The sequence below is a fragment of the Salvelinus fontinalis genome, chromosome 32 (genome assembly GCF_029448725.1).
Source record: "Salvelinus fontinalis isolate EN_2023a chromosome 32, ASM2944872v1, whole genome shotgun sequence".
Lineage (NCBI taxonomy): Eukaryota > Metazoa > Chordata > Actinopteri > Salmoniformes > Salmonidae > Salvelinus > Salvelinus fontinalis.
The window spans coordinates 37781392-37795157 of record NC_074696.1 but is presented as its reverse complement, the minus strand read 5'-3'; the positions used below and the strand labels follow the sequence as shown (position 1 = coordinate 37795157).

Below are 13766 nucleotides of genomic sequence, written 5' to 3'. Positions count from 1 at the left end.
TGATGGGTCACATCAAGCTCTGAGTTTGTGAATTTGTGTAGAAGGCGGGACCTCTGTATCCTGTCAGGTGTTCACAGATCGAGAAGCCCTGACATGTTATCTGCTCAGCGGCCAAAATATTATTTGGTTACACTTGGGCTACCCTGGCGTTTCATCACACTGCAGGAGCCCTTTCAACCATGGAGCCGGGAGGGGGAGCTACCCTACTGTAGTAGTACAAATAGTCTACTGTAGTCAGTCAGTGGGTAACGGACTATGGTGTGTGCTTTTGTTTGACCTGCATTACCTGGGCTTGGTGTGTGTGGTTCCAGGCAACAACAAAAAAAGCTTCCTGCGCGTCATCATCACGGGTCAGAATACGGAGTTCACTTGCGATGGTGCAGGTTGCCAATCAGACGCTTGAAGTCTGACGACAGTCATAACCTGTTTGTTAGGGGTTTTCCACAACCATCTATTACTTGGTCAGCTAGGCCTAGCCAACATGTTGGGGATATGCTATTAGCCTAGGCAACATGTTGGGGATATGCTATTAGCCTAGGCCTAGCCAACATGTTGGGGATATGCTATTAGCCTAGGCCTAATTCAATCCACTATGCTAACTAATTTGCTTTCCTGACAGTCGTGTTTAAAAATGTAGACAGGAACAATGTTGAATATTCCCAGTGACAAAAATGAGCACCCCAGCAGTCACATGCAGTGGCCTGTGCAGGCTAATTGCTCATGTATGGGTCCTTTCACTTCGCACACAGGAGAAGACAACAAAAAGTGCCCGGCTACAGCTGTGATGTCTTACGCGGCGGGTTGACATAATGAGTAACACACGTGGAAAATTGGAGCTAGCGGGCCAGACTCCACTCACGTCCTACCAGGATGGGAGCAGTGTGACCCATTTAACTGGACTCCCAGTGCAGTTGACAAGGCACCGCTGCGCTGTTTCACCTGGGCCAGTCAGCCAGGAGCACGCAATGTTCCGAATGAAACAGACTTCACTCTGTGGATTTGAGAACCATGTAGACCTATATGACATTCTATAATCTACAACATAAAATGTGCCTGAATATCATTGCCTATAGAGAAAATTATTATTACTTTTTTGTAATCACACTATTAATATTTCCTGGAATGTTGGCATGAGTCTACATTACAATATTAACACAGAGTAGCATAAAGTAACTCCCGTATGGCATAATGACTTGGACTGTCTCCGACAAAAATAAAATATTGGTCGACCAAGAGTCTGTTCTTTCAACCAATCAATTGCTAGAAATGTTAAAACGTGTATTTGTCCATATATAGACACATCCTATGTGTTTAAATCAAATCAACTGTATTATTATCATCATTATTAAAAATGTAAGTTCTGACAATTTGGAACAGCGCAAACACTAAATAAATTATAAATAATACCAGAGAGGCTGGTCTAATGAAAAGAAAATGTTTTCAAAGATTAAGTGTTAAGCCTTTATTACAGCATATATTAAAAGGGGAAATAGTCAGTTGTACAACCGAATGCATTCAACTCAAATGTGTATTCTGCATTTAACCCAACCCCTCTGAATCAGAGAGGTGCGGAGGGCTGCCTTAAATCGACATCCACGTCTTTGGCGCCGCGGAACAGTGGGTTAACTGCCTTGCTCAGGGGCAGAACGACAGATTTTTACCTTCTCAGCTCTGGGATTCGATCCAGCAACTTTTTCGGTTACATGTTGTGGTTGCCTAAGGCTTGGTGCTCTTGGAATCAGTAGGCTACTAAACAAACACTCAAACAGATGCAGAATCTGTCTTATTTATGTAGATATGATGTATAAAGCCAGGCACATTTAAAAAGTACAGTTATTGATTATAGGCCTAATTAAGTTAGAGTTTCTTATCTCCTTATTTTTCTTAGACAATTATGTCCAGGGCTGTTTTCTCATCCGACACCGCTGTTACCTCTGCTGCGTTGTTCTCAATACTAATATGCTGACTAACTCTGCTATTATGCACATAGCAACATGGTCTAGGAAAAGGTGTCAATTCAACAATGCACTGATGTGTTTCAGAACTCCAGACAGCGACCATTATCCAACGCGGGAGAAGGCGCATTTGTTATAAAATAATGTATTTGTTGCACAATTATTATTACATAATATAACCATATACAATTTCCATAGCAAATGTCTTCTTCTACTGGATGGACTGTGCCACGGCCTCCACAATGGATTAGTCCAAACAGACAGGCACGAACCAGACAGGTGTCTTGTACACAAGGATTATTTTTTGCTACTGCTCGACTAAAAGGGACTCTCGGTCAACCGACAGCCTATCGACCAGTCGACTAAATGGGGTCAGCCCTAATAATGACCCATTTGTTAGAGAGCGGAGTTGGGACACAGATGTGGGAGGACAGTGGCTGAGCCTACAAGATGGATTCCCGAAATGTGACGCATTCAGGAACAAATTGAACCAATGAGTGGATTGCAGATGAGTGAACGCCATGAAACTACTTAGGAACACTAAATCTGCCTTGGGGGATGTACAACTGCTCCTCCTGCAAGCTTTCTTTTCAGAGGTAGTAAGAGATACCTGGAATCCTGCACAATAGAGGAACCTGGGTGGGGTGCTGACTGATGGCCCAAGGCAAGAATAACATTTGGTGTATGAAAACAAAATCCCCATTTTACCTCACCCTTTAGTTTCCCAGTTCCCACATCCCATTAGTCACCTTTTCTGGTGTTACAATGTGGGATTAAAATGAATTAAAGTAATTTTCTGTCAACAATCTACACAAAATACTATGTAAAGGTGGAAGAAGAATTGTAACATTTGTAAAATAAAAAATAAGATTTTTTTTTTTAAACACTAGCTAATATATCTTGATTAGATATGTTTTCAACACCCTGAGTCAATACATGGGGCGGCAGGGTAGCCTAGTGGTTAGAGCGTTGGACTAGTAACCGAAAGGTTGCAAGTTCAAATCCCCGAGCTGACAAGGTACAAATCTGTCGTTCTGCCCCTGAACAGGCAGTTAACCCACTGTTCCTAGGCCGTCATTGAAAATAAGAATTTGTTCTTAACTGACTTGCCTAGTTAAATAAAGGTAAAATAAAAAAAATAAAAAAACATGTTAGAGTCACCGTTGGCAGCGATTACAAGTCTTTCTGGGTAAGTCTCTAATAACGTTCCAGACCTGGATTGTGCAACATTTACCCATTATTCTCTTCAAAATTCTTCAAGCTCTGTCAAATTGGTTGTTGATCATTTTCAGGTCTTGCCATAGATTTAAGTCAAAACTGTTAACTCAGCCACTCAGGAACATTCAATGTCTTCTTGGTAAGACCCTCCAGTGTAGATTTGTCCTTGTGTTTTAGGTTGTCTGCCAAAAAGGTGAATTAATCTCCCGGTGTCTGGTGGAAAGCAGACAAACATTTTCCTCTAGGATATTGCCCGTGCTTAGCTCCAATCAGTTCATTTTTTTTATCCTGAAAAACTCCTGAATGATTACACGCATACCAGTAACATGATGCAGCCACAAGTATGTGTGGAATTGGATTTGCCCGAAGCATAACACGTTGTATTCAGGATAAAAAGTGAATTTCTTTGACATATTTTTTTGCAGTATTACGTTAGTGCCTTGTTGCAAATAGGATGCATGTTTTGGAATATTTTTATTCTGTGCAGGCTTCCTTTTCACTCCGTCAATTACGTTGTGGGGTAACTACAATGTTGATGCATCCTCAGTTCTCCTATCACCGCCATTAAACTCTAACCGTTTTAAAGTCACCTTTGGCCTCATGGTGAAATCCTGGAGCAGTTTCCTTGCTCTCCGGCAACCGAGTTAGGAAGGACGCCTGTATCTTTTTCGTGACTGTGTGTATTAATACACCATCCTAAGAGTAATTTATAACTTCACCATGCTCAAAGGGATATTCAATGTCTGCTTTTAAAAATGTTGACCCATCTACCAATAGGTTCCTTTCTTTGCGAGGCATTGGAAATTCTCCACAGTCTTTGCAGTTGAATCAGTGTTTGAAATTCACTGCTCAACTGAGGGACCTTGCAGATAATTGTGTGTGTGGTGTACAGAGATGAGGTAGTCATTCAAAAATCATGTTAAACACTATTATTGCACACAGCGCGAATCCATGCAACGTATGTGAGTTGTTACGCAAATGTTTTGTCCTGAACTTATTTAGGCTTGCCATAACAAAAGGGGTTGAACACTTATTGACTCAAGACATTTCAGCTTTAATTAATTTGGAAAAACATACACAGAACAAAAATATAAAAACGCAAAAGGTTAGTCCCATGTTCCTGAAATAAAAGATCCCAGAAGTGTTCCAGACGCACAAAACTCTTCTCAGATTTTGCGAACAAATTTGATTACATACCTGTTAGTGAGCATTTCCCCTTTGCCAAGATAATCGATCCACCTGACAGGTGTGGCATATCAAGAAGCCGATAAAAAGCATGATCATTACACATGTGCACCTTGTGCTGGGGACAAATGACAACTCTAAAATGTGCATGTTTTGTCACAGGACACAATGCCACAGATGTCTCAAGTTGAGGGAACATGCAATTGGCATGCTGACTGAAGGAATGTCCACCAGAGCTGTTGCCAGATAATTTAATGTTAATTTCTCTACCAACTTTGTTTTAGAGAATTTGGCAGTACGTCCAACAGGCCACACAATCGCAGACCATGTGTAATCACACCAGCCCAGTACCTCCACATCCAGCTTCTTCATCTGTGGGATCGTCTGAGACCAGCCACATGGACAGCTGATGAAACTGTGGGTTTGCCCAACCAAATAATTGTTCATAAACTCATTGTCCTTACCAGGGTCTTGACCTGACTTGACCTGACTAAAGTTTGGTGTTGTAGCCGACTTCAGTGAGCAATTGCTCACCATCGATAGCCACAAGCACGCTAGAGAAGTATGCTCTTCACAGATGAATTCTGTGCCGGTTTCAACTGTGCTCGGGGAGATGGCGGACAGAGTATGCCGCCATGTGGGCGAGCGGTTTGCTGATGTCAACGTTATGAACAGAGTGCACTATGGTGGCCGTAAGATTATGGTATGGGCAGGCATAAGCTACGGACAACGAACACAATTGCATTTTATCAATGGCAATTTGAATGCACAGAGATACTTTGATGAGATCCTGAGGCCCATTGTCGTGCCATTCATCCGTCTCCATCACCCCATCACCTCATACAAGGATCTGGGCACAATTCCTGGAAGCTGAAAATGTCTCAGTTCTTCCATGGCATGCATACTCACCAGACATGTCACCAATTGAGCATGTTTGGGATGCTCTGGATCGACGTGTACGACAGCGTGTTCCAGTTCCCGCCAGTATCCAGCAACTTTGTACTGCCATTGAAGAGGAGTGAGACAACATTCCACAGGCAACTGCCTGATCAACTCTATGCGAAGGAGATGTGTCTCGCTGAGGCAAATGGTGGTCACACCCGATACTGACTGGTTTTCTGATCCACGACCCTAGCTTTCTTTTCTTTTTTTAAAGGCAACTGTGATCAACAGATGCATATCTGCATTCCCAGTCATGTGAAATCCATAGATTAGGGCCTAATGAATGTATTTAAAATTGACTGATTTCCTCATTTGAACTGCAACTCAGTAAAGTCTTAAATTGTTGCATGTTGCGTTTTATTTTTGTTCAGTGTAATCACACTAACATTACGGGGTATTGTGTGTAGGCCAGTGGCAAAGAAAAATCTCGATTGAATCCTTTAAATTCAGGTAGTAACAACAAAATGTGGAAAAAGTCAAGTGGTGTGAAAATACTTTATCAAGGCACTGTATAGGCTGGTTAACATAGCACCATGCTCTGAAATACAGTGAGGAAACCAAACTTTAGAAACACCTTCGTGATATTGCGTTTGATTATCAGGGTGTAGTGCAATATTTGTATTTATTTAACTAGGCTAAGTCAGTTAAGAACAAATTCTTATTTACAATGACGGCCTAGGAACAGTGCCTTGCTCAGGGGCAGAAAGACAGATTTTTACCTTATCAGCACGGAGATTCGATCTAGCAACCTTGCGGTTACTGGCACAACGCTCTAACCACTAGGCTACCTGCCGCCCCTTTGCCGTGTGACATGATGCAAGACACACCTCTTTGTACTAAACTAGAGAAGGACTCGATCTTGCGAACTAGACCTATTCAGGGATGCAGAAGGGTGTGATTGCGGCCCGCAATTCAGGGTGTTCCTGCATATATACTTCTATTGGCCCATTTTTAAACCACAAACAAAGGGCATAGGGATTTGCAAATGACTGGAACTACAGTAGCTACTTTGCTATCGATTCAACAATTAATAAGAATAATAATACTAATACAAAAACGTTCAATTGCCTAGTGTTTGTTGGCAACATTTTTGATTAGCCGAAATCTTCCCAAATGTAGGGCACACTCACAAGAAATATCGGACCAATGGCAATGGTATCGGACAGGCATGTCCCCCATGATGCATGTAACGTTGGCATTCTACAACTTAGCTACTCTAGCAAGCTAGTTAATGGAACTCCGAAAAGTTGTGCCTGAGTTAAAAGGGCAATTCACTTTTCCACCTTTTTCATTATATCCAGCACCATAACAAATTGCAAAAATCACTGAAGTTGGACTTATATCTCCCTCACTAACTTTAAGCATCAGCTGTCAGAGCAGCTTACCGATCACTGCAGCTGTACACAGCCCATCTGTAAATAGCCCATCCAACCAACTACCTACCTCATCCCCATATTGTTTTTCTGCTCTTTTGCACACCAGTATTTCTACTTGCACATCATCATCTGCACATCTATCACTCCAGTGTTAATTACTAAATTGTAATTACTTCGCCACTATGGCCTATTTGTGTCCTTACCTCCTTACTTAATTTGCACACACTGTATAGAGGTTTTTCTACTGTGTTATTGACTGTACGATTGTTTATCCCATGTGTAACTCGCACTGCTTTGCTTTATCTTGGCCAGGTCCCAATTGTAAATGAGAACTTGTTCTCAACTGGCCTACCTGGTTACATAAAGGTGAAAAAATATATATATAATAATAATAAATAACAGCGGCGGTCGTTGACGTTTAAGATGAGGGAGGACAACACATCTGAAAATTGGGTGTTTATATGATCTGTGGTTAAAAAAAATAAAGGTCCTAAAGAATGCTTCTCTGTGACGTCACCGAGTAGAATGAAAAATTGTTTAAATTTTTGATTTTCAAAATCTGAAAAATGTCTATCTGGGTGGGGGGAATTTTAATGCTCCCCACGTCATGAGGAAACTCAGTGTTTTAAATGTTTTAAATTGAACCGTAGAAAAGTTCGCACATATGTAGACACTGGTTTTGTGCTGAAGATAATGAAAATGGGGCTGAAAAGCAGTGGCTAAATGTCGAATGCGTGTCCTACAATGCCAAACTAACATCCCTGGTTGCTAATTAGCTAAAGGAGAAAACTAAGAAAATAAACAAACTATTTTGTTTATCAACAGGTCAGTAGTGTCCGTTTGATAGTTAACGTTACATTGCTTACCATGGGCTAATGTTACTCGCCAGGAATGTTAATTTTGGGCGAATTGGCTAGTTAGCTAGTCAAGTTTGAAAGTTGGTTAGCTAACTGCATCGACTAATAATAGCCATGTAAACTTCGCTATCAGACACCGATATAGTAAACTGTACGCTAACAAATAGACAGTGGTGTGAGCAACGGATTTCCCGTAATTACTTCAAACTTCCCCTGACAAGTTAGCTAGCTAACTCTGCTTGGACTCGAGTGGGAAATTGCGGCAATTCATTTCTAACGTTAGTTAGCTAACTAGCCTAGTGCAATAGGATGGATTTTCAAAGTCTCATTACGCAGAGTTCTCACTAAGTTATTAGTACGATAACCATGGGTCATTTATCACACAATGGTAGATCATTACAACTGTATCATTTGCCATTGCCAAATGTATCCAGGTGAGATTGTGTTGTTACGTGAAACAATAACAAGTGCCAGTCGAGCGCCATAAAGTATCAAGCACTTTCCAGTGGACAACAGGGACAGACAGTTCCATTCTGACAATAGTTGGTCCGCGAACATTATCGTAACTTACCCGTATCCCCCGGGGTTTTCATGGTGACTCTGGTCAATTCAGACAGTTTCCCGTTTGGTTTCTAGCTCGCTTGGTGTCCGACACCCAGACTTCGTTGTTCTTCTTGATATGTTGCAAAATTCCTCGTTAGCTTTAAAACTTTTCCGTTTCTAAGCTTAGCCTAAATCCCTCTGTTCTTAAACGCTCTAAACCCCTGGCCCCCTGCTGTTCCCTAGTTACTTTTGAGCTCCAAGTTGTCTTTTTTGTCTTCTTTTTTACAAATCGTTGAGACGAATGATGTTCTAGCTTTGTATAAATCCAATCGTCAGCTCTGAATGGTGTTGAACTTTATGTCCGTCGTGCCGATAGCGGGGGAATGCCTTGTAACACTCGGTTCTAATTATTTAGCTCATCAATTTAATCGCGTTACAATGTTGCATGGTCGAATCTTCCACATCATCATTCCAGCAGTCAAAACAACGCAAGAAAAATTCTCAATCTGAGTAGTATGGAACCACGTTTTTTTTCTTTCTCTTTCTACAGACTTTTCATTTTCCACTCACTCCGTATTCTCTACCCCCCTTCCTCTCTAGGGGTGTCGTGTTTCGCTCTCCCTACCACACGGGGCCGCCCACGCGGACCTGGGAAGGAGCTACGCCTACTTGCCATCCGCCTAGTTGGCGTCACTACACCGTGCGACGTTGCTGTGGAGACCCGCCGCTGGTAAATTGATGTATCCTGTTTTGCCGCAAATATGTAACCGCGTCAAATCATAATCAATGATTATTGTGTAGTCTTCCCACTTACTGGACAAGCAAACATATGGTTTGAAAGTGGTGCACCTGTAAAGCAGGATAGCATCAGAAACCACCAAATCAAAGTAAGCATCAACAAACTCAACATGCATTTTTTTCCCCTTGCAACTGTGTCCCTCTGGGCCGTGGCTCCGGTGGACTTGCTATCAAGTGGGGCCAAAGCCAGACCACTAGTACTTTTCAGCTTTCATTTAAACAACAATGTCTAACTGTGAACTTTAGCACCTTCTCACAAAGCAACTGTTTTGATTATACAGAGGTTGTTGATTGTGTGCTTCACAAGTCCTTACTGTCAGCCCTAGCTATGAAAACACAATTTCCCTTGTATAACATAAGGGTAAGTATACACAATGCACTAAACCCCTGACCCCCTACTGTAACACTGGTGTCACAGTCGAAAGCAGCATATTTTGTGTATTGATGGTAAGATATTGGCTAGTGCAACATTGTGGACTCAATTTGAACCTGAATGCATCACCAACATGTCCTGTTATCCTTTTCAGTCATAGTTTTTTTGAAATGTATTTGACCTTTATGACCAAAGTTATCCTATTTCCACTTTGTTCTCAATTGACACTAGAATAAATGTTTCTGACTAATATCAATGCCACATAAGCTGTTTTCTACCAGAGAAATTGTTTATTGCCTTCAGTTGCTCTTTAATTGCATTTCTCATTCTATTCGGCCTCATGAAAGGACCCTTCAGACTTTTCGGTATAGGAGTATTTCTTTAGAGATCCGGGAGAGAACATAAATGATATTACGGGAGAAAGAAAAAGTGGATGAGACCCAAGAGGAGGGTTGGAGAGGAGATGATATGTGTGCCGTTGAAGAAACCGATGGAGGGGAAATTGAAGTGGAGAACAACAAGGGATCGTAGGTGGCCTTCTATTTCTTTTCATCCAACTCTCTCTCACTCTCGCTCACTCGCGTTGCTCCCACTCCCTCTGTCTCTCCCTCCCCTGTTCTTGTTTCCTCTGAGTGGTTGTGTGTGGAAACTGAAGGGTAGTAGGTGACATTTCATAGGCTGTCATACACAAGCACCAGAGTAACAGAACAGTGTTAACGCAGCCAAAAACAGTCCTCCACCACTGCGCCAAGCATCTCCTCTGCCTCCCTTCTACCAGCCATTGGCATCATATGTTTCCATACACTAGTTATTAATCCAAAACCTCAAGCCATATTCCATTATTCTTTTCATCCCTCACTCCCATTCCTTCTCCAAAGAGTGTGAAGAAACTGTGACCCCCAGTAGCCAACTTGTCTAGGGTGAGGTAACAGTTTTGCTGTTATACACAATAACGTAAGTAAGTAAGCACACTATATACAGGAAATATTTAAAAAGTTAGTTCCAATACTATATTTACAGTTGAAGTCGGAAGTTTACATACACTTAGGTTGGAGTCATTAAAACTTGTTTTTCAACCACTCCACAAATTTCTTGTTAACAAACTATAGTTTTGGCAAGTTGGTTAGGACATCTACTTTGTGCATGACACAAGTCATTTTTCCAACAATTGTTTACAGACAGATTATTTCACTGTACCACAATTCCAGTGGGTCAGAAGTTTACATACACTAAGTTGACTGTGCCTTTAAACAGCTTGGAAAATTCCAGAAAATTATGTCATGGCTTTAGAAGCCTCTGATAGGCTAATTGACATAATTTGAGTCAATTGGAGGTGTACCTGTGGATGTATTTTAAGGCCTACCTTCAAACTCAGTGCCTCTTTGCTTGACAATGGGAAAATCAAAAGAAATCAGCCAAGACCTCAGATAAAAAATTGTAGACCTCCAAAAGTCTGGTTTATCCTTGGGAGCAATTTCCAAACGCCTGAAGGTACCACGTTCATCTGTACAAACAATAGTACACACGTATAAACACCATGGGACCACGCAGCCGTCATACCACTCAGGAAGGAGACGCGTTCTGTCTCCTAGAGATGAACGTACTTTGGTGTGAAAAGTGCAAATCAATCCCAGAACAACAGCAAAGGACCTTGTGAAGATGCTGGAGGAAACAGGTACAAAAGTATCTATATCCACAGTAAAACGAGTCCTATATCGACATAACCTGAAAGGTTGCTCAGCAAGGAAGAAGCCACGGCTCCAAAACCACCATAAAAAAAGCCAGACTACGGTTTGCAACTGCACATGGGGACAAAGACTTTTTGGAGAAATGTCCTCTGGTCTGATGAAACAAAAATAGAACTGTTTGGCCATAATGACCATCATTATGTTAGGAGGAAAAAGGTGGAGGCTTGCAAGCCGAAGAACACCATCCCAACCGTGAAGCACGGGGGTGGCAGCATGTTGTGGGGGTGCTTTGTTGCAGGAGGGACTGGTGCACTTCACAAAATAGATGGCATCATTCTTTTGGCGAGATTGGAAACCCAAATTGGTCTACACGGACAAGTTATGGCCTGGTTCTAGATCTTATCTGTCGGAAAGATATCAGTTTGTCTCTGTGAATGGTTTGTCCTCTGACAAATCAACTGTAAATTTCGATGTTCTGCTTTAGGACCACTATTGTTTTCACTATATATTTTACCTCTTGGGGATATCATTCGAAAACATAATGTTAACTTTCACTGCTATGCGGATGACACACAGCTGTACATTTCAATGAAACATGGTGAAGCCCCAAAATTGCCCTCGCTGGAAGCCTGTGTTTCAGACATAAGGAAGTGGATGGCAGCAAACTTTCTACTTTTAAACTTGGACAAAACAGAGATACTTGTTCTAGGTCCCAAGAAACAAAGAGATCTTCTGTTGAATTAATCTTGATGGTTGTACAGTCGTCTCAAATAAAACTGTGAAGGACCTCAGCGTTACTCTGGACGCTGATTTTGACGAACATATCAAGACTGTTTCAAGGACAGCTTTTTTCCATTTACGTAACATTGCAAAAATCAGAAATTTTCTGTCCAGAAATTATGCAGAAAAAGTCATCCATGCTTTTGTTACTTCTAGGTTAGACTACTGCAATGCTCTACTTTCCGGCTACCCGGATAAAGCACTAAATAAACTTCAGTTAGTGCTAAATACGGCTGCTAGAATCCTGACTGGAACCCAAAATTGTATCATATTACTCCAGTGCTAGCCTCCCTACACTGGCTTCCTGTTAAGGCAAGGGCTGATTTCAAGGCTTTACTGCTAACCTACAAAGAATTACATGGGCTTGCTCCTACCTATCTTTCCGATTTGGTCCTGCCGTACATACCTACACGTACACTACGGTCACAAGACGCAGGCCTCCTTATTTTCCCTAGAATTTTTAAGCAAACAGCTGGAGCCAGGGCTTTCTCCTATAGAGCTCCATTTTTATGGAATGGTCTGCCTACCCATGTGAGAGACGCAGACTCGGTCTCAACCTTTAAGTCTTTACTGAAGACTCATCTCTTCAGTAGGTCATATGATTGAGTGTAGTCTGGCCCAGGAGTGTGAAGGTGAACGGAAAGGCACTGGAGCAACGAACCGCCCTTGCTGTCTTTGCCTGGCCGGTTCCCCTCTCTCCACTGGGATTCTCTGCCTTTAACCCTATTACAGGGGCTGAGTCACTGGCTTACTGGTGCTCTTCCATGCCGTCCCTAGGAGGGGTGTGTCACTTGAGTGGGTTGAGTCACTGACGTGGTCTTCCTGTCTGGGTTGGCGCCCCCCCCTTGGGTTGTGCTGTGGCAGAGAGCATTGTGGGCTATACTCGGCCTCAGGATGGTAAGTTGGTGGTTGAAGTTATCCCTCTAGTGGTGTGGAGGCTGTGCTTTGGCAAAGTGGGTGGGGTTATATCCTGCCTGTTTGGCTCTGTCCGGAGGTATCATCGGATGGGGCCACAGTGTCCCCTGACCCCTCCTGTCTCAGCCTCCAGTATTTATGCTCCAGTAGTTTGTGTTGGGGGGCTAGGGTCAGTCTGTTATATCTGGAGTATTTATCCTGTCTTATCCGGTGTCCTGTGTGAATTTAAGTAGGCTCTCTCTAATTCTTTCTTTCTTTCTCTCTCTCGGAGTACCTGAGCCCTAGGACCATGCCTCAGGACTACCTGGCATGATGACTCCTTGTTGTCCCCAGTCCACCTGGCCGTGATGCTGCTCCAGTTTCAACTGTTCTGCCTGCGGGTATGGAACCCTGACCTGTTCACTGTGATTACTATTATTGGACCATGCTGGTCATTTCTGAACATTTGAACATCTTGGCCATGTTCTGTTATAATCTCCACCCGGCACAGCCAGAAGAGGACTGGCCACCCCTCATAGCCTGGTTCCTCTCTAGGTTTCTTCCTAGGTTTTGGCCTTTCGAGGGAGTTTTTCCTAGCCACCGTGCTTCTACACCTGCATTGCTTGCTGTTTGGGTTTTTAGGCTGGGTTTCTGTACAGCACTTTGATATATCAGCTGATGTAAGAAGGGCTATATAAATACATTTGATTTGATGAGGAAGGGAAATTATGTGGATATATTGAAGCAACATCTCAAGACATCAGTCAGGAAGTTAAAGCTTGGTCGCAAATCTTCCAATGGACAATGACCCAAAGCATACTTCCAAAGTTGTGGCAAAATGGCTTAAGGACAACAAAGTCAAGGTATTGGAGTGGTCATCACAAAGCCCTGACCTCAATCCTATTGAAAATTTGTGGGCAGAACTAAAAAAGCATGTGCGAGCAAGGAGGCCTACAGTCCTGACTCAGTTACACCAGCTCTGTTAGGAGGAATGGGCCAAAATCCACCCAACTTATTGTGGCAAGCTTGTGGAAGGCTATCCGAAACGTTTGACCCAAGTTAAACTATTTAAAGGCAATGCTACTAAACACTAATTGAGTGTATGTAAACTTCTGACCCACTGGAAATGTGATGAAAGAAATAAAAGCTGAAATAAA

At 42.4% G+C, this 13766-nt stretch overlaps 1 protein-coding gene and 1 long non-coding RNA gene across 2 annotated transcripts in view; one reads left to right on the top strand and one right to left on the bottom strand.

Annotated features, from left to right (window-relative positions):
- Positions 1 to 8687, bottom strand: part of LOC129831255 (ETS domain-containing transcription factor ERF-like) — a 25418-nt gene extending 16731 nt beyond the window's left edge. The window contains exon 1 of the mRNA XM_055894461.1: positions 8105 to 8687. Within this exon, the coding sequence (XP_055750436.1) occupies positions 8105 to 8126 (22 nt within the window). The 5' untranslated portion in view covers positions 8127 to 8687. The remainder of the gene's footprint in view (positions 1 to 8104) is intronic.
- LOC129831256 (uncharacterized) lies at positions 7170 to 13766 on the top strand. Its single transcript, XR_008755690.1, has 2 exons — positions 7170 to 7501; positions 8677 to 13766. It is a non-coding gene; the product is annotated as an uncharacterized LOC129831256 (long non-coding RNA).